We start from the raw sequence: 26931 nt of genomic DNA on the forward strand, positions 1-26931 counted from the left end.
AGTGACACTCTTTGGCATGCAGTTACTCTCTAATGGAACTTTTTCTGATACATCATCACTTGTACTGGTGAGGTGCAATACACCTCCTCTCCTTTCAAGAACATTGAAACATCAGAGAGATGCATGCCTCCGCCATGTCAAATTGCTGTGTGGCAGGATTCGCTGGTCTGTATCCAACGTTCATCTTCATCTCTCTAATTTTTTTTGCCTTTATTGGGATTCTCTGCAACAGAAATGAGAATAAGAAACCAGAATTTCACAAAAATAGCATTTTGTTTTTATAGAATGATTAAAAATTCCAAATTTGTAATGGTAATTTAATTAAAAAAAATCTGTAGTAGTGATTACCTGATTTAAAACAATCATAAAATTAGTCACAAATTCAGGTCAGCCAGAACACTTGATCATTTTGATGGCAACAGCCACATACCTGCCTCATTCTTTTTTACCGCAGCAGTTGTGTATGTTGGATATCCTATTTAATCCTTAAGACTGTTTTCTGATCAAACTGAGACTTTTATGGTCAAGGTTGTGTGTGTAATATGTAAGCATGTATCTTCATGTGCTTCATCCATCTTCATTCCTTCCAGTAACTTCTAAATCCATTGGTTGATTTAAACAATATGTAATAGAAAGGTGGAGGCTTTAAAGTCAGGTGTCATGAAAACTGATAATGGGTTGAGGGAAATAGTGGTCCAACTGACAGGATAGCTGCAGCACAAACAGCAGTATACTAGGCGGCACAGACCGCACTGAAATGTTTCACATGACTGGGCTCTGCTTTATCTGAATTTTCAACGACTTACATGCAAACAACAAGGACAAAATAGAGAAAATGTTCAGCCAGTTACAATGTTGATTGATTATCCTTATGTATGAGGTTGTGGAAATTATGACTTAAAAAAGCTAAGACACTTCTAATATAAACAGAGTGAGAAAAACAAAATAAATGTTGAGTAGATAATAGGCCAATAGGCAATGAATTTCTTACAGCAGAACAATATCAAAATATATTTTCAGACTAAGAAAATGATAGTGCAAAAGCTTTTTCCCCAAGGGCAATACATGAGAAGAGGTAGACAGAGAAAACCTGACAAAAGGCTGTAAATCAGGACACCTTCATATCCCAAGATACCAGAAGGATTCTGACCTTATTAACATAGTCACAAGGCAGCAGAGGAAAGGCGAATGGGGGCAGGAGTGATGTTACTGGTGGAAGAGGTCTCGGGTAGTTTCAGTGAGAGGTGAAAAGTTAAATCAGAGTAGTTCTGCACCTCTGCTGGTGTAGGAGCATGGTTGTGGCACTCTCTAGAAAACAAATCTCTTTGGACCTACCAGAACTAAAGCTCACTGGTGGTGATTTTCCGACCTTCCATCAAGGCGTTTGATATCTTCCACTGCTTTTGAAACCCAGTATCCTTTTTGTGGACTTTTCTCTGCGTTGTGTGAAGAGAGAAACATGTAAGAAGGCAGAATATAGTGGGGATGTCTTAGTGGGAGGGAAACTGATAATGAGTTGTTTTGCTGTTTGGTGGAGAAAGGGAGGAGGAAAGGGTCAACATAGCTGGAACAGTGGACATCCAGAGCACATCAGAAACAACTTCCTTTGGCTAGTTTACTTGATTCTTCTGATTTTTTTTCTTCCACATTCAAGGTGTGTTTCTATTCATTGGGTTAGGAAAAGAACTCCTCCAGTAATGGAGTATATGGAGAGCACTGTAATAGATCTCATACAGAAAGAGATTGTGGTAAAAGGAAATAGAATATTGAAGGTCTTCGAGATCTGTTGCTGTTTGTGCCTTGACTTTTTTTCTTGGTTCTCTTTGTTTGCCTGTTATATATTCTCGTGTGCTCATAAATTTATATCCAGTGTAAATATTCAGCTCTTTTTTTCTTTTGTTGTGATACAGGGAAAGCCTTTCTGACCAAATGTTTTTGGAACACTAAGACTTAATAGTTATTATTAATAGCTAGCAACAGGCATTCTAGTCACTGAGAACTTAGAGGAATTCATTTATTTTCTTTTTGTTACCTAAATCATTTCTGTGTTGCTAGAAAGTGCTTTCATTAAAACAAACAAACAAATGCAAGACAAAACCATTAGAACCGGAATGTTCCTTCTACATGGAGACAAGTGAGTAAAGCAGAGCCCCTATGCACCACATCAAGGAGAACCAGCTGCCTTTGTGGGATGGAAGTGGAAGCTGACACTTCCAGCCTGGCTTTCTCCATGCCAGAGCTCTGCATGTAGAGGAGGGGATGGTGCTGTTGGTGACACTCCACTCTTCAGTCCCCTGTTTGCTATAAAAAGGGTCGTTTGGAGTCACAGACAAATGCGAGATGATTGGGAAAGGCAGGGAATGCCAAGGAGGAAGGTTTTTGAGAGATGCTGAAGTCAAAACAGTAGTCTCATCTTTGCTCATTGTTATATATTTTCCAGCCAGTAAAGGAATTATCCATCAAGTAGAATTATTTAAGATATAAAAGGTACAAATACTGTCATTTAATTCAAATACAGAATTTTATAGGATAAAAACATGGTAGCTAAATTACCTCTCAAGTCTGTCGTAAGAAAGAAAGCATGGATCAGATACACATAATCACTATAATTAACTAGTTTACCTTTATCTCTCTGATTAGCTCTGGATTGTAAGCCTCTTTTTATTTTCCTTTATCTCTCTTTAAAGTGGAACATAATTCCTATTGCGAATGTCACATTGGTTGTGTTCTCTGTGACAATGGAATTAACTTGCTTGGCCGAGTGGCAAATCTATTATTTCCACATCTACTAAAAGTGTAGTTAGAAATTCAGAATGAGCTAAAAATAAGTGCTTTCCCTATGAGATAATCTCATTTCTTGAACTTGTGTCAATTTCTAATAGTGTTAATAAAACTTTTCCCTTAATTGCCTCTCGTCACTGAGTGAGAGAGATCTTTTTTCCTCTTCCTTTTAAATTCAAATGAATTTGTTTCTTACACTTTATAAAAGGGAAGCTGGTAATTTATGGTTAAACTAACTGAAACTAAGTTAAGTACTGCCAGGTTCAGTTGCACCGCTGCTGTGGACTGTAAAGTATGATTGCTTTATTATGACTTAATGTCATGTTACAGTAATTGATGGTGCTTGTACTCTTAGCCAACTGTCCCAGCTGCAGGGTGAAATGATTAAACCTCAGTGGAAAAAGTTGAAGGTAATGTATTTTGCCTTGTGAATTCAACTAGCTAAGAAAAAAAAGCACCTTGGTGGTAGTGGTGAGTTTATGCTGCAGAACTACACTTGAACTTAAATTTGTTTGTACCTTCAGCCTCCCTGATGGTGTTTCTGGGCCATAGCCATGTTTTCGTATTTTTAAGTCTGTTTTTTTTGTCTCATCTCCTTTTGAAAAAAAAATCTCAGAAAAATGACGAAAGGCTGTGTGCATAAAGAAGCTTGACGTAACTGTACAAAAATGGCACATGCAAACACTGGCAGAAAAATGTCTTATTTGACTTTTATGAAAAATGTCTTAATTGACTTTTAGTTTTCATTTAGTTTGTCTTAACTAAGATTGCTGCTAATAAGGCTTTAAAACATTTTCTTGAAAGAAATGAGATTTGCTGACAGCAGATTTGTCCTGACAGCAAGCTTTAGGTTACTCAACTGAGCATGTCATTAATACTTTTTGTCACAGTTATTAAAGTACTAAAATAACCGTGTAGTTTTAAACACAAGACATTACCATTTGTAAGTTAGAGATCACAAGCATCAAATCAATGTATTCATCTATGTATGGTCTGGTCTAGCTTAGGTGCCTCACCTGAAGAGCTAAAGCTTGTCTGATGGTTATGGCAATCCTGCCTAGTTCGGGCAGAATTGTGCAGTCAGAGCTATGTGTATTAGACTGGTCCAGAGGAATGTGTTATGCATATGTTAAGCGCATGATCTCAAGTAATCATTGAAGTGATCTACTTCTAACATGGGGTGTCTTTCTTTTCTTGGTGAGACACTTAAAATAAGTCTGAAATGTCTAATAAAAGTGTTCTGAGCATGTTTCACCTGCAACTTATGAAAAAAAAGGTTTTTTTCCCCTTCTTCAACATTTAAAAATGTTCCTTTTCACTTTAAAATAAGCATGATTAGTCTTTAGATTAAAAATTGAAAGAGTACAATGATTTTTTTTCCCCCTTATTTATTTTTTCTCTCCACCCTTACCTTCACTGTACCTAATGACCTTTCTTTGGTCACCTGACCTTTCTTTGGTCACCCCGAAACAGCAATTAAGTACTGTTGCCATCGGTTCTGGCTTCTGGGGTTTTATAGTGTGGTTTTACTTTGTTTGCTTGTTTTTGTTTTCAGTTTGGTATGTTTTTTCTAGAGGTAGTGTGTCTTTGATCATCTTTGTGCTTATCCAAAAAGAAGTCAATTACAGCTTTCTTTTGCGCAGCGATTTTTACTTGGAAAATTCCTGATGGAGTAATAGAATTAATATTAGCAGTGGTAAGAACAGCTACCTGGAGTCTCCAGGTTTAGAGATGTGTAAACTGATATTTGGATATAGAAATAGTATTTACAGTGTTTTTTTTTTTTACTAATGAATTATTAATAGTATTCTGAATTGGTTGTTCAGGCCAGGTTGTGATTATTCAATACACTTTTTTTTCTTTGCAGGAGACACTGGATTTCAGTAGAATGTTTTTAGGGTATACATTGGCCTTTTTTGCCTTTCTCAAACTACAGTACTGTCTTACATTATGCTAAACACTGAGTCAATATATCATGGTCAGACATCAGGGCCTGATTTCACGAAAATGGCATGTGAACACTTAAATGCTTCAGTCATTATATGCCAATTCTGGTCAACAAAATACATTAGATATTAGCTGGTCATGTGCTGGAAACCTCTTTTTTTTTTTTTTTTTTTTCTTACAGAGCTCATATTGTGAATGTTAATAGCTTCCTGTAATATAGCACTTCGTGTGGAGGAGGTTCAGATAAGTAGTATGTAAAGCCTTGGATGTCTTCCAAGGTAGTTTATAGTTTTTTCTATTTATAGTAATGGGTCTGTCATTGTGTTACATGCCTGACCTGCTGGATGAAACGTTTGTTCAGAGAGCAGTGGAACCAAAGCAGCTGCTTCGCTGTGGGTGCGCGCTCAAGGCCCTGCACCCTGCCACAGAGCACCGCAGCAGCGACTCTTCCCATCCCTGGCTGCATGAGGCTGCGTGGCGCTGAGTGGTGTACGTGCTGAAAGACAAAGCTTTGGACCATCTTTTCCTCGGGAGTTGCACTATGTTGGGTCTCTCAGCCAACTCTACCTAGATGCTGGATTTCATAAAACATCTGAGATAATTACATTTCCATGGATTTTTCTTTCAAATACAGATTCAAAAGAAACTGGGCAGACAGTATGACTTCATATGCCTCGTTTGGTTGGAAAACACTGAAATTAAAGAATGTTGTTCAGTGAATTAACTCTTCTTTCTGTGGCGACTATATGAGTAAATGGTTATTGTTGATTTTTCTCTTAACTCTCTCAGTGCACTATTGAAAGGTGAACAAAACATGCAGACGTGAAGTAGAGGTAGGGATTATTGTTGCCTTGTATGCACTACAAACACTACAGCAGGATGTAGAAATGTAAGTCAATACTACAGTGTGACATGATTGATTCGTGTCCACGTTGTAGTATGCTATAACTAGTTTAATTTTTCTATGGAAAAATAATATACAAACACAGAAAATAAAACCTACTGTTCAGGCCAGTGACACATCTAGTCCTGCACAGTGTGTTTAACAGTGGCAATAGCATGCCACCCAACTTCTGTATTAGAAAGGCACATCCTTTTCTGTTTCCTCTAGCAGCTGCTCTGGACATGTTGTCAAAGGCATTATCTAATCCCTTTTTAAACCTGCCGCTGCTATTTGCTTTCACAGCCTCCTGTGACAACAAATTCCATATGCTCAATATCCACTGTATAAAAAAGTACTTGATCTGTTTGAAACTTAACTTCTACTAGCTTCAATAAACATCCCTATTTCTGGTATCGTGCTACTTGGTGAATAGTAATTTTGCCTTCACTTTATCCAGTGCTCTGATGATTTTTCTCCTCTCCAAACTACAGAGTCCTATTTTATTTTTTTTGGTCTCTCTTCTTAAAGCATGTGTTTCAGCCTCTTAATCATTTTTATTGTCCTTTTTTCCTAATGGTTTCTAAGTTTCTGTATCTGTGCGACTGCTTGCTTATACCTGCTGGTAGCTTTTTTTCTTCCTTAATTGAATTTTAACCTGTTTTTCTCAACATATTCTCTGAATTGTCAAGAATATTTTGAAATTTTAATCTAGTCTTCCAGCGTGCTTTAAATATATTCTGCTTTTTTGATTGAAAACTTAATCAGCACATTTCCTTTCTATTCCATAATTTAGATTACTGTTAAAAGCATGGAAAATATATATATATATATATATGCAGTAGAATCATCTGAATTACTTGTAAAATGTCTTCCTTTTTTTTTTTTCAATGAGAGTGATATTCCATCCAGTTTTCTCTCCTATAATAATCTGGACAAAGTTTGTAGAGTTTGCCAGAAAGTTTTTATTAAAGGTCAAAGTATATGTTATTTTCACCTTCTCCAGCAGGATAACAAGGTTTGTGAGTAGGAAAGATGGAAATCAAAAATGATTGTGACTTTTTCTTGACAAAATTTCTTATTTTCTGGGTGTTTACATGTAATAGGTTCATTATGTGTATGTTACAGAGATATCTACTGTCTGTGAAGAAAGTTAAAGCTATAGGCCATTGAAATGTTCTTAACAGCCTTTGAGCAATGGGAATGCAGTAAAGACGGAGGGTGTTTTCTTGCTCTCATTGTAAATTCTGCTTGGATAGCCCTGGCTCTGATGCAACCTTAACTGACACAGACTATCATTTTTCTTAATAAAAATAAACAGATAGAGTCCTTCTCAGAAGAAAATCTTCTCTGAGTGGTGCTGTAATGCATAGTCATTGTGTTCAGGTTTTGCTCTTTTTCTCGCTTTCTACCTGGGGGTATAACAGCATGAAAAATACCATGCTTTCATTTAGTAAATGCAGTATCTGATTGGATTTTATTTTTTTAAACAATGGTATTGTTTAAGGTGGATGAGGCAGGTGAAAGAAATGCACTTTGCTCATGAAGTGGAAAATAGCAGCATTTTTGATAGTCCTCATTTCTGCAGGGTTTATTTCTCATTCTTTCTGAGCTTTGAAGAAATATGTCTGTCATGTAACAGAATCTTGGGGATCATGCTGGAAAGAAGTCTGCACTTCTTGAGAGTGAAACTCTCAGCCATCCTTGTCCTCTGATGCTCTGGGCCCAGGCCTCATAGCACCTCCAGCAACCTTCAAATGTATAAAAGGTCACAGCAGGAAAGAATGAAACACTGCCTCTCTATTTTCAGCACATATGGGAAGGAAAAAGATAATATTGCAGCAGGAGAGAATTAGCTAGGCATCATTAAGGTACCAATGCATGGGGCAGGTTACCTGAAGAGAATGCAGGATCTCTTTCAACTGGAAATTTTTTAGAACAAACATCTTTTAGAAGTAGTATTTGTCTAAATTAATTGTGCATATGGAGAGATGGACTACATATGCTTTAGAGGTCTTCCGACTATATTCCATAACTAAGTGTTGAAGAGTGAAAGCTTAAACACAGAGGGTTTTTAGGCATGTACTGAAAGCAGCAAGAGGATAGGTCTGATAAGCTCAGATCCCCGTTGCCAAGGGGCCGCACAACACCATAGCATCAAGCAAACAGTTTGCCCAAGCTCACTGATGCAAGAGCCTGAAGAGCAAATCTAACAAATTCCTTCTAGTCTCTCTGCGGCGTGAGCTCTTCTGTGTTGAATTAATTTCTTTCAAGAAGCCTGCTACTACTCATACATGCCCGTGCGCACATGCACGCAGTAGAATAGAACAGCGGCATGGGCTGTTCCGATCTATTATAATTGGAGAAAGCCTATTATAAAATTGTCTGCAGTATTGGTGGTAGTGCATGAAAATTAAGATTTATTACCATTGTCAAAAGAAAGGCTCTGGAGACTTATTTGTTGCCAGTAGCTATTTTTGTTTCTTTGTTTTCTAATATAAACATGAATTTGAAGATAAGCAATATTCAAATATTCATTCCTAATGTAACATGTAGTTTTAAAAGCTGGCAAAAATCACCACTCAGCAAGAGTAATTTCAAGATGAACTGTAAAAACATTCAAAACCCTCTTTACTATCTGTATGATTTTTTTTTAATGATCTTTACCTAGCCTTTCAGGTCTCTGACTAATAATGTGGGATTAGGAGAATAGTAAACTTTGGAAACTTTGCTTATTTATTTATTTAATATTTTGTGTTGTCCTTAGTTCAAAGAAAAAATAATATTCTTGCAGTTTGGTAAGGTTCCTTTTTAGCATGTGTGAATTTAAAAGGTCCCCTACACTACTTGTGAACACACTGTTAGGCTGGTACTTAAGAAAAAGTGAAATAACTAATCTATTATGACTGTCAAAGAGGAATGCTTGATACAGATTATCTGTGTAAATAAGAGCAGTAAATTAGACATATGTAATTCTGTCTTTATTTTAGTGCTGGTAGAATAGCAGTGGTCTTATTAGTGGTGCTAATGGTATGCTGCTCTAATAAGAAGCAGTCAAACTGCAGAGCTTGGCAAGCTGTGCATGCTCAGAACTGAAAGAATAGGGATTTAAACTGTATACAAACTTAGACTACAACACTGAAGTCTAGAAGCCTTGACTATATTCCCTGAATTTATGTGGAATGGGATTTAAAGCTCGATTTCCAACCTAAATGATTCTATGATTATTTTGGCCTCCCCTTTCCACGTTCCTGGAACAAAACCACCTGGATATTGCTACCATAAAATGTCCTGGTATTGAAGGCACTTATCGGTTTCACTCGCCTTTGTTCTTCTTCCTCTTGTGATACCATATCATTTTGGATCTGCTGTAGCTTTTGGCCTTTTAGGTTTAAGGTGCTCACAAAGGTTTTCAGGGACATTTTAGGATGATAGAAGGTACTGCAGGCTCCCTTCAATGAAACATCTCTTGCTGCCTCAGCCTGGCTGGCCCAGCCTTGAAGGCTCACGTGCTCCCTCCTGGCCCCGGGGCCCCTGGAGTGCTCAGTTGTACTGCTGCTTGCGTGGAGACACAGCAAGAGGATGGGAGGCAATTCCTGGAGTGGTGCCACGCAGTCATGTGTACAGTGTAGGAGCTAGGATGCCTGTTGCTGCAGTTTAGCCAAATTTTGACCACAGTATGGGCTCGAGACTGTTTCCAGTGAGTAGGATGACTGCAGTTATCCTGTTACTAGAGTAAAACAAGCGCTAGTGGCGAGAGCTGTGCTGGCTCACTGCCTCTGTCCTTAGGGTAGAGAACAAGCCCTAGCTCTGTTTGGCTTGCTGGTATGGGAGTAGCCTTGCAGTCTTGCTGCCACGGAAATAAAGCCAGTGCTTGGAAGAAGCTGCATTGGTTTCTGCAAATATCCTTAGAGAACTGTAGCAAACTGTGTGAGAGAGGTGGTCTTAGTGAGAGGATGACGTCCTACTGGGCATGTGACTGCAGCTTTGGGCACCCAAATGCAGTCATTTCTAATTTTTGTTCATATGTTGCCATAAGTATACCTAGCAGCAAAAAAAAAAAAAAAAAAAAAAAAAGTCCAAATGGTATTTGTTTCAGGAGTAGATTTTGCAAATGCTTGAAGATTTTCTTATGCTATGTTCTCATAAGATTTTAGGTAATGTATTAGCACAAGTTTAAACATACATTTGAAAGGTGTAGAACTGTCTAATATGCATTATATTTAAAATATGCATATAACCTAAATATATTCAGTGTTAGTGTTAGGTATCACAGTATCACAGTATCACAGATTTCTAGGTTGGAAGAGACCTCAAGATCATCGAGTCCAACCTCCGACCTAACACTAAGTACTCCACTAAACCATATCGCTAAGCTCAACATCTAAACGTCTTTTAAAGACCTCCAGGGATGGCGACACAACCACCTCCCTGGGCAGCCCATTCCAATGCCTAACAACCCTTTCGGTAAAGAAGTACTTCCTAACATCCAACCTAAAACTCCCCTGTCGCAACTTTAGCCCATTCCCCCTCGTCCTGTCACTAGGCACGTGGGAGAATAGACCAACCCCCACCTCTCTACAGCCTCCTTTCAGGTAACTGTAGAGAGCGATAAGGTCGCCCCTGAGCCTCCTCTTCTCCAGGCTGAACAAGCCCAGCTCCCTCAGCCGCTCCTCGTAAGACTTGTTCTCCAGACCCCTCACCAGCTTGGTCGCCCTTCTCTGGACTCGCTCGAGCACGTCCATGTCCTTCCTGTAGCGAGGGGCCCAAAACTGAACACAGTACTCGAGGTGTGGCCTCACCAGAGCCGAGTACAGGGGCACAATCACTTCCCTCGACCTGCTGGCCACACTGCTTCTTATACAGGCCAGGATGCTGTTGGCCTTCTTGGCCACCTGGGCACACTGCTGGCTCAGATTCAGCCGACTATCCACCAATACTCCCAGGTCCCTCTCGGCCAGGCAGCTTTCCAGCCACTCATCTCCCAGGTAAAAGGATAAAGGTAAAAGGATACTTTCTCACTGAATTTCAGAAAAATGGTTCCTATTTCTCCAAGGAAGTTGTTTATACTATGTTCTAAATAAGCATTTCACTGAGCTTGGTTTTTCTGGGATGTGTGCTGAATTGGAAGTTTTGGAAGCTTATTTTTAAAGAAAAAAAAAGTTGGCCTTTTCTTTATGCAGACATGGAAAAGTTCTTGCTAGTCTGAAACATATTACCTCTTAAAATAAGTGTCAAAAGCGATGGAAATACTATAAAGTTGTTTTCAAGGCACAAGCATTAGGTTGATTGCTTTCTTATGCATTTTCCCTCTTTCCCATTCTTTATAAAACCTTTTTGAATGTGAAATTTCATTTACAGGGCAATAATGAAAATTAATAAAATAACTATGGTAACAAGTAGATTTTTGCACAAAAACACGTTCAATAAAATTTTTTCTTCAATAGAAAAACACACACTGTATATTTAAACAGTAGGTTTCAGAATAAAAATAATCTTTATTTGTGCAGCTGTGTAAATTGCATGTCAGGAGATTCTGGAGAAGGTTTCACATTTATCTAGGGCTATACACACTTGTATCCTGTTTAATGCTGCAGGATTTCATATTGAAGGGTAAGGACGTGCTATGCTGTGTTTAATTTTCTCTCAAATGCGGAGAGCATTGCCTGTTGTATTGACCAGCGGTCTCCCACTGTTTCCTTGAATCCCATCTAACATCTGTTTTCCGTGTATTATAAGTGCTGTGGGGCAAGGACTGGCCAGTGTCTCAATTGCTGTGAGGATTATAACAATGCCAGTTACTTTGTGTAGCAATAAAAAGGACTTTGTCCTTCAGTCTTCTTGCAATTACATGTTTTATTTCAGCCAAACACAACAAAACTCTCAAGGCTTTTGATTGCCATGCTGAAGTGTGTATTGTATCTGTGATGCTCAATCAGAAAATATGCAGTTAATGTGAGAAACATTATTTTAATGTATAATGCTTTCCTTTTGGTACAAACAGAAGACAGTTTAAATTATGAATATTATTTGTGACATGAATTATTTAACAGTGTCTGAGAAGTATAAAATACATCTCAAGGTGATACACTGAGGAAGGTTTTGAGGCTGTTTTCATCCCGGGGTGTGTTTCATGTTGACAGCTATGGCAGTAAGATCTTCAAAGAAGTTTAGATCTTATTTAAAATTTGTAGTCTCAGGTCATTGACTGGAATGTGATCACCCCATTAAAACTTTTTTAATCTTAATCTCTTTCAGTCCCAGCAAAGATGCATTGTGATCTTTGCACTGGTATGCTGCTTTGCAATTCTGGTTGCACTGATATTTTCGGCAGTGGATATTATGGGAGAAGATGAGGATGGACTCTCAGAAAAGAACTGTCAAAATAACTGTCGGTAAGAGGTAACAAACAAAACTTCTCTTTTGGGGTGGATAAAAATATATATGTGCTATACAATGATGTGTAATAACTACCATAATCCTGTGGTGTAATTGGTAAGAGTAGGAAACAGGAAAAGATGGTTTCTTGTTTTGAAGGTTTATTTGACAAAATAAAGCACACAGTTTTTGAAAATGTTTTTGGTGCGGTGTTTTGAGCAAGGCCCTTGTGTTAGTTCAATTATTTTATAAGCGTGGGTCGAAGTCCATTACGTTTCAGTAAATGAGGACTTCATGCTTCAAATGAGGTTCATGCTGCTCCCAGTTCCACCATATCTTTCTTTCATCAAGAGCTTTCTTTCACAGGGAAGGTCACTGATCACCTTTGACCTAAGGCTGCCGCTTTTGTACAGCCTATTCCTGCTCATTGCACTCCCTTTACATGCACAGTGCCTTGGCTAGGAGCTGTGAGGAATTAGTGATACAGACAGAAAGAATGGAGTATTGACTTTATTAGATTAAGATTTGCCTCAGACACCTGCCATGGTTTTGCATCTCTTTCAACCTTAAATTGAAGTAGGTGATTAGTTTTCTCAGGCCTTTCATTTCGAGCCTGTGAATTTCATTCTACCTCTCCTCACTGGCAGGCTCCTCCACAAATCTGTTTGTCAGTGATGTCCAGTGCTTTTTCTACATCGTATTGTTCAAGGCCCTCTTCTGTTCTCTGGCAAGGCTGGTTTAAAGAAAAACACAACACAACAACAAACATTTGTGGACTTTGTTCACAGTTGTATTCTGCTTTTCTTCAAGGCTTTAACTTGCATGTAGAGCACCCTCAGTGATTCAGTTTGTGGGAGAACAGTTACCCTTAAGTAACTTCTCCATTCTCATGGGGTCATGGGACTGCCTGAGTGGGGAGGGGTCTCTGGGGCTCTCCCAGTCCATCCTCAGCCGAGGGCAGGCTCGGCTATAGATGGCTGCTCAGGGTTGTCCGCAGCTGGGCTTTGTGTAGCTCCAAGGATGGGCTCCATGGCCACCCTGGGCAACCTGGTCCAGCAGCTGTGGCTGACCACTCCACAGAATGCGTTCAGAATCTACCCAGCTACCAGTGGTCTATGGTGAGTTGGAGAAATTGATATTTGTTTTTTAGCATAAGCTAATGAAATGTTCGTGTCTGTTGGAGCCTTCTCTTCTTGTTTCTGCAAGTTGTTGATTTTGTGTGCAACCTTTTTGGGGACAGTATCGTAATATTTTTCTATGGTGCAACTGTCACTGCACAGTCAGCAGCAGTTTACAATCCAGTAAAAAAGCAAAGAGAGATTCTTCAAATTTGCTTGCTAGAATATTCTTTCAAATATTACATACCTGTATCCTGCAGGCAGCTGTGTCCTGAAACCCATTCTGTTGACACCATGCTTCCAGGACTTCATTTTTCCAGCACTTTTTTTCTTGTAAAATGACTTGGCCCGAATCTGTTCATTTTCAGGTATGCCCACGGTTCTGGACAGCCTTCTAAGATCTTGCCTGTATATTCTAGAGTTCAGTTAGCTTTCATTTCCCCATCAGGGTCTTAGGTATTCTTTACTGTGAGTTGTTGCCTTCCAAAATTTTTTAAGATACTGTATGTGTCACCTCTACACCCACTTCTCTATGTGTGAATCTTTGACAGAACTAGGTCAGATGAGGAGAAAGTCTTTCTGCTCATTTGCTTCAATTTGCACATGACTTTAGTTGTGGACTGTGTTTATCTCTTAGTTTTTTAAACTAAAGGTTCCACATTTTGTCCCCAGACCTAGCCAAGGAAGAACTTATTCTTCACTTTGTATTTTTCAAATGGAAAAAAATCAAGAGTGGGAGCCATGTACAGTGCTATTGTGAACTGGCATATGATTTTTTCCATGTCTAAGAGGTTAACTGCTTTTGTCTCTTTGTTTGGGATACACCAATCTCCCTTTCCAAAGAATACTCATCTCTGCTCAGTTCTTTGTTGGTTGCTGTGTGTCATTCTTGTTTCTGTTGGACTGTGTAAGAGGAGCCTGGGTGTAAATCCGGCATGCTGATGTTATCCATTAGAGTCGAAACTGTTCTGCATTTACAGTGATAAAAGTGATCTCAGAACCCAGCTCTATTTTAAGATGCCTTTCACAGAGTGATTCAAGTGCGTGATCTAGCTACTAATACTTGAACCAGAAGGCACATCAATGCTGTGTCTATAAACTGCCTAAACCATTTCTAATAACAGCTATTGCAGTATCCAAGTGCTGGCAGCTGCTACCTACTAACATTGAATCCTTCTTTACGTGATGAAAATGGGCTCCTTTTTGTGTTAAATATATTGCAGACTTAACTGAAGTGCTGTAAGATCAATTGCTGTGTGGCATATATTTAGTACTCGGGCTAAGCACTTTTAATAAGTAAGACAAGAATTATTGAATTCTTACATTTCTGCTGTGTGAGTACTTTCACTGAAATTCAGGAACAGGTGCTTACATTTGCAGGATGTGCTGAGACAGGATGGCAATAGAATGACATTTTTTCAGATGAAATTATTATCAAGTACAAGTTTATGTGTATGATCCTAGTTATTTTTTTATATTATTTTTGTGAAGAAGCTTGATGGGAAAGAATGGTATTGATTTGACAAGAATTTCTATGATGGTTTGTTAAAGGCTTTCATCTCCTGAAAATCAACTTCATTTCTGTGTTTTGATTCTAAAGGAAAATATAGCTAAAATAGAACTGTGGTCTAGAATAGTGCTTCAGCTAGGAATTTTTGGAGCTTTTGCCAAAAAATAACAAGTGAGAATTGAGAACTGGGGGGAGGGAGGAGGGTAAGTAAAAGGAAGACATTTTTAGAAGTCCAGATCTTTTTGTAGCCTGAGAGAGATATCGGTGAATTATGTTGTAAGCAGTATTTTCACATAAAGCCTCTACGTCTTCTTTACGTTGTTGTGATTGTGTTGTTCAGGAATACAAATACAACCTTTCTGATTGGGTTGCTGTAATTCAACATGAGATTCCTTTTTTATTAATCCTTAAACTTGTACTATATAAGGAATACTTACTAGATGTGTTGTCATAAAGACCTTCCTCTTTACTGATGTACATATATTTCTTGGGAATTTTGTAACAAAAACTTGTCAGGGAAGTGGAGAAGCAGGCTTTTTTGCATGTCTTCACCATCGCTGAAAGGATTGTTACTGCCCACCTGAAAAAAACACACAGGAAATAGCAATTTGAAGAAACGAAACTAAGTTTGAAAACAGAACTATTAATTATGATTTGTAATCTCTGAGCTTCTTGTTGAAAAGCTCAGCCTATGATTGAGAACTGAAAAGCATTTTACCTTACAGACCATTTTTGACTGTCACAATATGAAGTCAGATTGCTGGAAGCTACAAAACCATTTTGCATTTTGTTTGTTACATAGGCAGACAAACTCAATATTCAGTAATATTGAGCAGATTCAGTATTTAACTAAGAAATGACTGAAAATCTTGTTGTTCATTTGATGTGTAAATACAGAATTATTTTGATTATTTTTTAAATCTTGCTTATGATGATATAATCCAAAAAGTACAAATTGATAATTTAAAAGTGATTACAAGTCTGTCCTAGTAATTGAGGGCAAATACATGTACTCATCAGAATAATCACCAAGAACCATTCTAAAAATTACTGTCTCCTACTGACACACATGGCGCCATTCAGAAAAAGATCTGCGTGGAGGTGGGGAAAGGTCTGTAAAATTGGTCTGGCAGACAGATTCTGGCTTCAGAATTGAAATTAGAGTCTGAGTTCTGCTGACTGGAAAATTGTATTGGTTTAGATGAAATAATGCTCTTTATACTCATTTACAGTCTCCCATATAAATTTCATACCTTGAGTTACTTATGAAGAAACTGGCTTACTGAAAGTAGTTGTGTATTTTTTAATTTTTAATTTTTTTATTTTTTTTTACAGTTGGACCAGGTCTGTTAAGAGGCATCGTTTTGCTTCAGAGAATGCAGTACACTCCTGGCTTGGTTCCACATAATTTGATTTTAGAATGCTGGACTTAACGAAGTACAAATGGCTTTTGACCCTTTCTATTAAAAGGAATGCCAACTGATTGACACTTAGGGATTTAAAAGAATTAGTAATGACTGTGAAAAGTGGAATTTTTACAGTTTGTGCTTGGTATGGGATACAAATAATTCTCCTGAGACGTCCACAGTAATGTTGTTAGGCAGCCCTGATGGATGAGGCTGGTTAAGAGCATATGCTTAGCGGTCCAGGACCTTTGCCTGTCTTGCCCTGGGTCCATTAGACAGTGCAGCTTAAAAATTAGATTATTGTAATTTGAAAATAGTACTTTTTAATGGCTGGTCTCTTTTAAATAAATCTTGACTAGCCTCTGGCATAACAACATTAGTTGAAACTTACATGGCTGTGTTGAAACTAGCTGGTGAACTCTAAAAATGACAATCTGGGAAACAGAAGAAATTACAGATGATAAGAGAGGGTCTCTGTTATCTGAAGTGTTTAATCTAAGGTCTTTTTGGTCTGTTACTGGTAACTTCAGCTGTTCATTAAGCCTCCTTTTCTGCTTGTTCCTGCTGATAGTGATGCTAGGGGTCCTACAGAAATTGCATACACCCTTAGCTCTCCTTGTCTGGCCTGTCTGATGCCCATTGAAGCAGAGATTGCAGGTAGCTCCTAGTAGATCTTCCCTCTCGCTTGCAGTTACAGTTGGACAGTTACCATGTGTTGCTTTGAGTTTTGTTAGATACTCCTTTATTCTCAGGTTGTGAGAGATGGCCCACAGTTTTATAAAGCAATAAACCACAAAAATTTAAAAAAATCTCTGGTATTTCTCTCAGTAGGGTTTTGCAACACTATTAAGTGAACATACTGCAGCACATACTTATGTTGTTTTACCTTGGAACTGCTTTGCCCCTGGCTGATTGTGGGGGAGATTTTTCTTGCGCTGCGTGGGTTCTGAACATAGCAAGGTTTATATTGACTGATTTCTATTTAATAAACAAACTATGACAGGCATAATAATTAAATGTCTAAACAGAACAAGATGCTCAGATTTTGAAAATAAGCCTGTTAAAGAGCAACTGAAGATTTCTATTTACAAAACACTTAGGCACTTGGCATAAAACTGCCTTCTGTCAACATGATGACTGTTGTCCTCCTGTTTTGGGGGTGATGGAGAGAGTGAGCTATAAAACTACTTAATTTTTCAAATGTTCCATATTTTCAGTCATTTTATTTTTGCATCAGAAGAAGGAGCACCCTTACTATTGAAGTGTCTATGGCTGGATGCTGCAAAGAGCTGGTGGACTACCTACCATTTGCAAGGGCATTCAACTCATTGGGCCAGGGAGGGAAGTCAGTAATTCAAAAGATTTGCACCAGGGGAAGCTCAACCTTTCCTATCTTTTATTTTTTCGTTTTTTAAAAATGTATTCCAATGGAAAAGATGCTCTGTTAATGATTCTTCGGTGTCAGTGCAGAATAAGATTCTCTCTTGTCTGTTCCTGCCCTAATACCTAAAAAGGGTTGGTTTGTTTTGCATTTACTTTCAGCTATAAAGAATGCTTTCACAAATTAAAAAAAAAGTGCCAAAACTCATCAGCATGTTCTGTGTAGATATTATTCTACTGCATTACTGCCAGAAGGTAGTTTACCATTAATTACGTTGTGTGGATGGGTTTGGGCTTCAATGCATTTTGTCCAAATTCACAAGCCATTATTTTTCACCCACTCTTTGTTCAATTAAATCCAGTGGTTTCCTCTGGAGTTTGATGGATTGTGTTAGAGTCTCCTTAAGGCAGCTTTTTCTGTTACGCTAAGCGTTGTTTAGGGTGTAATACAGAGATTGATGTCTTTTTGTATTCTTGCGATTTATACATTTAAGTATGTATTTCTTGGTTCATGACTCAGAATTTGTGAACTTGCCTCAGAGAAAATGTTCCACCCTTAGCAGAAATCAAATTCCAATTATTTCATGGATCCTGAGTATTGTGGATGGGATAAAGGGACAATTTGTGTACCAGAGTAGCCTTTTCTTCTCTTCAGTCTGCTGGCAATTGTCTGTGATCAAATCTCTTCTTTTTCTTTTCCTTTTTTTTTTTTTTTCCTTCTTAACTTAAGATGTGCAGAAAACTCAAATTATTTCTTCCCAACAGGACTCGTAAAATTTCCAAGGTCATTTTCTTTACCGGATTGTAAGCCTATTCTAAAAAGAGTTATTAAATCTAAAATTATTGGTCATTCTTCTGATCTTGAAGACTGATTTGCCACATATCAGAGGCTTTTATTCTCCCTATTGAGAATAGCTATCCAACTTAATAAAGCTCCCCGGTAAATCTTTCTTCCTTTTCTCTGTGGAAAAAGGCATTAAAAGTGGCTAAAATTCCCAATAGGATCTGTCTGAATTGATGCTCTATTGCATTGAGACTTGTGTGCTCAGCCGGGGCTGGTGCTGCCTCAGATCCTCGCAAGCACCTGTTCCAGTGACACCATTTAGTTTAATTGCTGCTCCACCCTCCCGCTGGCATAGAGAAGAAGTACTTATTACCCTGTCAGCTTACAGGAGATGTGTGGAGGTCTGTGTCTAACCCTACAATGCTTCTGTGAGTGTCCTTTCAGCTAGTGTGAGTTGATACTCTTCAAGAGTACAGGTCTAAGACACTCTGGTGACCTGCTGCAGACGTGGCAGGGTGCGCATCCCAGAGCGGCTGGGCAGTGTCACAGTTACAAAAAAGCTGTCGGGGTGTCAATGGGGGGAAGCCCTTTCAGCATCCCAGAGATATCGGTATTGTCTGGTTGGGTAAGCTGGAGCTGGCAGTGTCGTTTCCAGCCACGAGCAGCACACTTTGCCAGTCGTAGCACTGAAGTTCCAGTCAGACAGTGGTGGATCTTTGTGTTAATGCCTCGCTGGGAGGCACAGAGGAGACTGGATGGCTGAGGTTTGCTAGGACTGTTCTCTTCAGATGCTCTGTATGTGTTTCACTAGGACTTACTAGACTGAAACTTTCAGGATTTCCTTCTTGATTTTGTTTTTCCTCATGTTAGTACGTGGCGATATATTCTGATACAGGTCCAGAGGCACTGGTCTCTGTATGTCCATGTCTCTGTGGTTAGTCCACAGCATCAGTGTCCCTGCTTAATGCCTCAGATACAAAGTACTCTTGCTTGCTGGGCAGCTGAACCTGTTTGTATTCTGTTAAACAAACAAGAGTTTTGTTCCTTTATTCAGGTTTCCCACATCCAACCCTCCTGATCAAGATGAAAAAATGTACTGGAGATCTTGATCCATCTCATTGCCAGTACTATCTTTTCATGTTATATTTTAGATTTTTTTCCTTCATGTATTTACTTCCTGTCAACCTGAGCGGAAAACAGAAAAATAACGCACAAATACCAGCCTTCATTTCTGCAGGATGCAATTTCCCATATGTCATTTACTCTGTATTTAATGGCCCGCCTTTCCAAAAAAGACTATTTGAAAATGATCATACAGCTCAAAGTGAGTTTTCATGACTGAAAACATCATAATCTGTTAATTTTAAATCTGGTTTCTTCACATTCTGTGTATTGAAATGGTTCTTCTAAGAGCCATCAGTGATTTGCGTGCCTTCTGATATGAGGGGGAAGATTCATCATGCCTCTGAGACTAAATCTCTGATGAGCATTTAATGACACATTAGAAGTTTTAGCTTTGTACTTTTTACTGTTTTTTTTTTTTTTTTTTTTTCCCCCTAGAACTGCTTGGGACTCTGAGAATATATTGATATCTGAGCACAGATGATATTCTGTTATCTTTTGTTAACTTGGCAGGCATATAGCTAATCGATCTTCATTGATCTTGCAACACATTTATTTCAAAATGATTGGGAAAATAAAAGGAGGTTTTAGTATTCTTTGTTGTTATCTGTGAAATACCTCCTCAAGCCAGCTGGACTTGAATCAGTCTCTAAAGTAATATGTCTTAGAGCTCAACTTCTACTGGCTTTGTACTGAAGAAAAATGTAGTTTTACAAATGTGAATATATGTAAGTTCATAAAACCTTAAAGTATTTCAATACAAAAATGGGTAAATGAAAGCACAGTATTTCTTGGTCATGCAAAGCTATAGTTGATGCAATTTTCACCATATGCAAATCTATGTGGACTGAATTACCTTTTTTTTTTTTTTTTTTGTAAAGCATAAATACAAATAGATACCTAAAAACAACAGACAGTAGTCAAATCAATCTTCATGCTCCCAAGGTGTCCTGGAAATTTCTATAGAATCTTGCCTTTGTAATTTGAGTGCTGGTAATGTCCTTTGGGAAGGGATACTTTGAGTACTTTTTTCTTTTCATCTGTGGATTTTTATTACCATTCCTACCTAGAGTATATCTGCTGAATTAGCAGTGCTGATCTCAAATAGTTGCTGACTAAAGGTTTTACCTTGAATTTTCCTTCATTGTTTTGCAGAGTAGTTTTATTTGTTCTTGTTGGGCAAGAAGGGCATTAATTAAACTTAACGGATTGTTGGATTCTGGAAATGTCAACATCATAGAATATCCTTTTGCTCCTCTTCTGGGAAGAGAGTTCTTACTCAGAAGGTTCTCTTTAAATTACCATTAACATCGTAAAATCACATTCATTTATCAGAAAAATAACATCTTTATTCTTGACTGGTTTCTGCAGCTGAGAGCTAACACATCTATCCATTCCAAATCGTACCAAGATAATCAAGTATTATCTTCTTGGAAGATACACAGGCTGGGAGGAATGAAGGCAGCAGTCATATTCCCGCTTAATGATTTATGATTATTCAGACCAAATTAATGTTGCTATTTACAGTTACAAAGCGTTCATAGAAGAATATCAGGGTTCTGTGGAAGGAAGTAAAGACATCATACATTTTGTCATTAAAGAAAAAAAAATTAAATATTCCTTTAATATTTATTTGTAATATTTAAGCCTCAAAAAGGGGTTTTATATGAGCCTACATGGTCACAAGCTGATTTAAAATAATATCTCACCAAGTAATTCATATATACGATAGTGGCTATTTACATGATATTTGTTGACCTTTTAAGAGCCTCAATAAAGGTGATGTGTTAGAAGACGTTGTGCAGTTTTACAGATAGGTGCACAGTTAATGGGTATCTGCTCAAAGAAGCTGAATAGGCATAACCCAGCTGATGAAGGGCTTGTACAGAGATGCACAGCAGCCATACAGGTCTCTGACACTTAGCTGTTAAATTTTAGAGAATTTGAAAAAAAAAAAGTAATGGTATTTACCCAGGGCTAAAATACAGTGCAAACAAAGGAAAGAGACAGATTCTTTCCAGTGGATAAACAGGCACCGAGTCAGTGCCTAATAGATTGTTTTGGGAAATAAAAGCTCCTGATTCCTGGCTGATGGATATTCAGGGTATTCCCTGCAGTACGCATACCAAAAGAGGAAAAAAGAGAATAAAAATGTGATGTTAACACCAAGGACAGCAGCTGGATTTCCGTATTCATGATGGGCAAGAATAACTTCACTTATGACAGGCAGCATCGTGTGAGTTGTGTGCCCCTCACAGTCCTCTTCTCTGCTAGGAAGGAGACAACCGCCTTGCTGTGGGCAGAGCTGCTCCAGGCAGCAGCTGGGCGGGTTGTCGGCACTGACTGCCAGGACACTCTTGCTTGGTGCCAGGGAAACGGTTGTGTATCACTGTATTTGGGAGATTTTTATTATAGAAAGTCTAATAGCTTTCTAATAACTTTTATATTAAATAATTCATAGATAGTGAACATCAGCTAACAATTAAGAATGTGTAAAGAAGCTGTTAAGAAAATAAGCTCAGCAGGAATTATTTTTGTATAAATTGTGGATAAAGTAATACTGTGGCGTTAAGCTGCAATAGAGGTATTTAGAACAGAAATAAAAACAAGGCCAATGTTAAAGCGATTAAATGAGATGAAATTGGCTGGTCTTTCCTCAAAACTAGGTAGAAAGCGAAAGGGGGGGAAAAATAAAATTTTTAGTAACTAAAATCAGGGCTTAAAAATGTTTCTCTTTTGATGGTGCCCTTGTCCTTTCATGTCTATAGATTAAGCATGAACGTAGACAAGACAATTGTGTGAGTTTTTTGAGAACCAAATCCCGTAGATCTTCAATTATAGTATGGTAGTGAACAAGAGAAAACAAAATGATGTGGGGTCTGTTGGTTAATAGTATATATATGGCATCCTAGTTAATAAACAGCAGTGGCAGATACATTTCTTACACAGAATTCAGTGGAATCAGGTCGCCCTGTTTCATTTTTCAATGAGAGCTTTAGCAATCCGTACCTCCTTTTACTTCAGTTCACTTCAGAAGATCCTCAGGATCCTCATGTTTTCATGCTTTACCCTTCAACGTAACATCTAGCTGTCAATAACGTGATAACATGAGCTACAGCTCTGCCCTTTACAAGGGCAAGGCTTTACTTTTTTAAGGCACTGACTGCTGTAACACCTTGCTTGCAGGACAAGGACAGAGGCACAGCGGCTCTGTGCCGCATGGGCAGGATGCTGGCAGGCACCGAGGGGAGAGCACCTTTCCTCTCATTAACTCCAGATCAGAGTAGTAAGACACGTTTCAAGAAGTTTGGCTGTCGACATTTTGTATAATAAATGGTGGTGTGTTAAATTGTTAATACTTGATCTACAGTTCTCATACGTTGTTGAGTCCTTGGGTGTATATTGAGGTGTCACTGCTCTGTGGGCTTACTTTTCTGCTGGCTTACATTCTAATAAGATTTTGCGTTGTAGTAAAAATGCCTTATCATTGCTTTATTTTTACAGTTTTATTTCCTTTTCTGTCCCTTGACAGACTTCTGTAACCTTGTTTTCCTTCTCTTTCCTTTCCTTATCATTTAGGATTGGCTTTGTGAGGTTTGGACTGTGTTCTTGCATTTCCACTCGGCTTTTCCATCCAGTCCTTTTTGTGGTCGTCTCTCATCCCCCAGTGGTTTAGCAAGTGGCAGAAGCTCCATTCCTTGGAACTTTTTCAGGCTCCCTCCTACACACATGCATATTCCCTGCCTCGATGAATTATCGTGAGTCTATATTCAGAGACAGTGTGTCTCCAGGATAAATCTGCGTTGGCCACAGCGCTGCAAATACCAAACAAATCCACAGTGTTATGTATTAGTATATCTAAGAGAAGAATTTGGCTAATTAGTTCAGAAATGTTTTGGTGCAATTATTAAAGACTGTGTCATGAGATAGCTAACCCAGTGAATATACTTATGTGATCTCAATTTTATTACTTTTATTCAATTTTATTTGAATCAAAATACTTAAGCTGTTCTATGCAGGGTTATTTTTTTTTCTGACTGCAATTAGACTTTATTAAAGTGTACTGAAACAACACAGCCGACTCTGCTTGGGATGCCCAATGGATGTCTTTTGGGGGGAAGTATGTAGGGCAAGTGTTAAACCATGAGGAGGAGGTTTGGAGAAGGAGCGCTCCTCTGCCCTTAGCAGAGAGGAATGTGCATTTACCCCTTTACTTGGACTCCTGACTTTGTTCACCCACTGACACCGACTGTCCAGGCACCCTGAGGAAGGAAGGGCAGCTGGTGGTACTGCAACCCTCCTGCGCCAGCCTGAAGCACTCAGCGAGGCTGTGTGTGCTGCCGAGCTCCTGGCATTACTGCTGCCTCCCTGCCCTGGCAGGCTCACCCTCCTTGCTTGTACCTTTAGTAACGTCCTTTGAAGAAGCACCTTGAAGTCAGACCCGCTGCTGTCCCCTGCTCCAAGTGGAACTCTGGGATGCCACATTTCTCTGATTTTGCTTATGCCTTCTTTCTCAAATCCACACAGTAGTTAGACAATAAAGATCTTAAAGCCTATATACTACGTGCAGTTTATGGGGATTGAAGTTGCAATTGGCTATGCTTTTGCTCTTTCATGAGTTCTTACAGAAAGCTGCTGCTTTTGTTCAGATCAAGTGAAAAACAAGGATTTTAATGGTCCTTACTACAAAGAGCCCATGGAGCCCTGCTCTTGGCATACTCATTGTGGGTGAAAGCTGCTGTTTGAATTTTCTGTGGAGTGTAAAGTCTGGTTAGGTCAGCTGGTTTCTCCTGCCTCAGCACCCGTAGGCACTTGTCTCCCAGCAGCCTGCCATAAGAATCCGCTGACCATCTCGCAATTCTCCCTGCACAGCTGCAAAACCCATTAAAATGTTTTAGTGCTGACAGGCTGAAATGCTGTAAAAATGCAAATTTTCTTCTGCTGAAGGGCAAGATGCCAGGAAATGCTTTTTAAAACGTTTCACTGCTGAGTAAGCGTTTAGGGGAGTTTTGATATAACTGGAACGTGGAGTTCTAAGCAATGGGAGAGAAGCTTATGCCATCAGTAAGATCACTAACATTTTGGCTGTTTAGTCACCTCAGGACTTTGGCAGAGAGTGCTTGCTGTCTGTACCTTTTTTTTTTTCTTTTCTCTTTTTTTTTCCCCAGAAAATAATGGGCTAAGGGATGGTCTTCTGCTCTCTTGGTGCACAAAGGAAGGACTGCTTTGTAGTCCCCAAAATGGCACTGTCTTCCCCTGACTAAACATTATACTTAGAAGCTCTGTAGAAAAGCACTGTAGGAAGGTCAGCTTTCATTCAGCAGATATTTTAACTGAGTGTGCACTGATGATCCTGTAGAGCAGTGACCAAGTAAAATTCATAGGGTTGTGCCCTTGACTGTCAGTGAAGTATTGAGCTGGAGAGATCATTTTGTCTTTTCTTTAAAAGCAAGAAGATTTAATGAAAGTAATAGTATTTTTGGTGCAAAAGAATGGTGAATGTGTTATCCAGATTTTGAAACAGGCTTTGACCTTTGATCTGAAATTTTAAAAATCATTTTCCTTTTATCTCTCAGCTGAAATCATCAACTGTTATGCATGTATTATATTTTCAAGACTCTTTCCAAGGATGCTATTTTCTTCCCTTAATCAGGGGCTGAAAAAATGTGGGGTAGTTGATTACATTTCTACTTTTTTTAACTGTAATAGTGCATCTCCTATAACAACAATGCAATAATTTCATCCTCTGAGTCCTCCTTTGCCCCATATGGGCTGTTCAGGTGGAATGTGCATGATACATTCTCTGAAGTATGCTCACCCATATTAAATTACTCTATTTCTTTTGTTGTATTTCAACTTATCTTTCAAGTTTGTATTAGATGACACATGAGGAAGGCAGGTAGGATTAGCCCTCTGCAGTTGAACGTGTTAATGTGTCTGAGGATTGTCACTGCCACCTTTGGAATGTTTTACACAGGTATAAATACCAAGTCAAAATAATGTCTTCCTTAGGTACTTTTTCATGACATTAATGAAGTGCATAAAAAGTGTTTCAAAGCATTGCTTGATTCAGCAATATCAAGAAACAAACAGTAGCTCTTCCTAGTAAAGTTTCCACAGTGATCTCAGCAGTGTAGTTTGTAAATGTGCAATCAATACGTATACTTCAATCTTGTCTAATTTTAGTCTGAGCAGCCAGGAAAGAGGCAAGCAAATGTATTTGAAGATTCTTAGAGCATATTCTGAGAAAAATCTGGGTCACACTCCAGTGTTCAATGCAATATATGAAAGCCCCATTAATAGGAGCAAAATCTAACGCAGGTAGCAAAAATTGTACCTTCCCACCAGGGAATAGAGTCATAGAATAATTCAGGTAGGAAAAGACCTCTAAGATCATCTAGTCCAACCTTTAACCTAGCGTTGCCAAGTCCACCATGAAACCATGTCATTAAGCTCTACATCTACACATTTTTTGAAGACCTCCAGGGACGGTGACTCAGCTGCTTCCCTGGGCAGCCTGTTCCAATGATGCACAGCCCTTTAATTGAAGAAATTTTTCTTAGTATCCAATCTAAACGTCCCCTGGTGCAACTCATGGCCATTTCCCCTCATCCTATCACTTGATCAGAGACTGATCCCCATCTCTTTACAGCCTCCTTTAAGGCAATTGTGGATTCATTCATTTAGAAATTCTGGAAGGACATTTAACACAGCTTTAGAGGCTCAGCAGTACTGGCACAAATGTACTCAGGAAGTATGCACAAATTATAAAAGAGTAGGTTTTCATCTTGAGATCTCAGCAATCACAGACTGCTTTCTTGTAATCCTGTGGTAGTAATCAATGGCCTATCAGCTGGATAACCTCTCACTATACCAAACTCATTGATCCTCAACCTGTATCTGACAAATCATACTGCAAGATAAAGTGGTTATCAGCAGAGCTGGCTGAAAATTAGCTAGAGATATTATGGCATTAATGTTGTATGTATTATCTTAGATATTGCACTAATATATTTGTGGAATATTTGAGTGTTATGATCAGAAATACTGTTCTCTGTTTTTTTCACTTCCCCTAATTACGTTGACTTAGTATGCCATTAGATAACTAGACCATGTGTAGAAGTTTTTGGAAAGAATTATTTGTATAATCCTCATTGAAAGCTTGGACTTTCTAGTGCTATTTGTTTCTATTATATCTGGAAATAAACTGGAGCTGTCATGTCTAGAATCTTAACTCATAAATTCTGCTTTTGTTATTTCTAGTTATAACCAAGGTGAGTTTATTTGAAAAATCCACTAAAGATAGCAAAAGCTTTGAATCAAGCCCATAAACACATCCACAAACAATAAAAGGTTAGCTTTTATTTTCTTTGGGGGGTACATAGATGTGATGTTTAATCAGTAGCAAAGATCAAAGAGTAACTCCCCCATTTTCTAAATGCTGACTTTTACTTAAAACTAGCTTATTTCATATTGCAAGTCAAGAGAAGGTCTACATAATCAGTTCCTTGTTGCATCTTCTCTCTCCCTCCCGTATGTCCTTCAGCTCCAGCAATCCATCATGATGATGGTACATAACTTTTTTTTCTTCCAGGTTGCAGGTAATGAGAATTTATTGAACTCAT

General features: G+C 38.5%; 1 protein-coding gene across 35 annotated transcripts in view; it reads left to right on the forward strand.

The window, feature by feature from the left end:
- PLD5 (phospholipase D family member 5) overlaps positions 1-26931 on the forward strand; it is a 317558-nt gene that overhangs the window by 198062 nt on the left and 92565 nt on the right. For 29 of the 35 annotated variants that reach the window (XM_066993942.1, XM_066993946.1, XM_066993949.1 and 26 more), the window contains one exon: positions 11867-12003. The exons of 5 other annotated variants lie outside the window; for them this stretch is intronic. In XM_066993942.1, the coding sequence (XP_066850043.1) occupies positions 11867-12003 (137 nt within the window). Of the gene's footprint in view, positions 1-11866; positions 12011-26931 lie in introns of those variants that run through there. One more of the 35 variants, XM_066993966.1, reaches the window with a different exon arrangement.

This window comes from Anser cygnoides, chromosome 3 (genome assembly GCF_040182565.1).
Source record: "Anser cygnoides isolate HZ-2024a breed goose chromosome 3, Taihu_goose_T2T_genome, whole genome shotgun sequence".
In the NCBI taxonomy this organism is placed as follows: domain Eukaryota; kingdom Metazoa; phylum Chordata; class Aves; order Anseriformes; family Anatidae; genus Anser; species Anser cygnoides.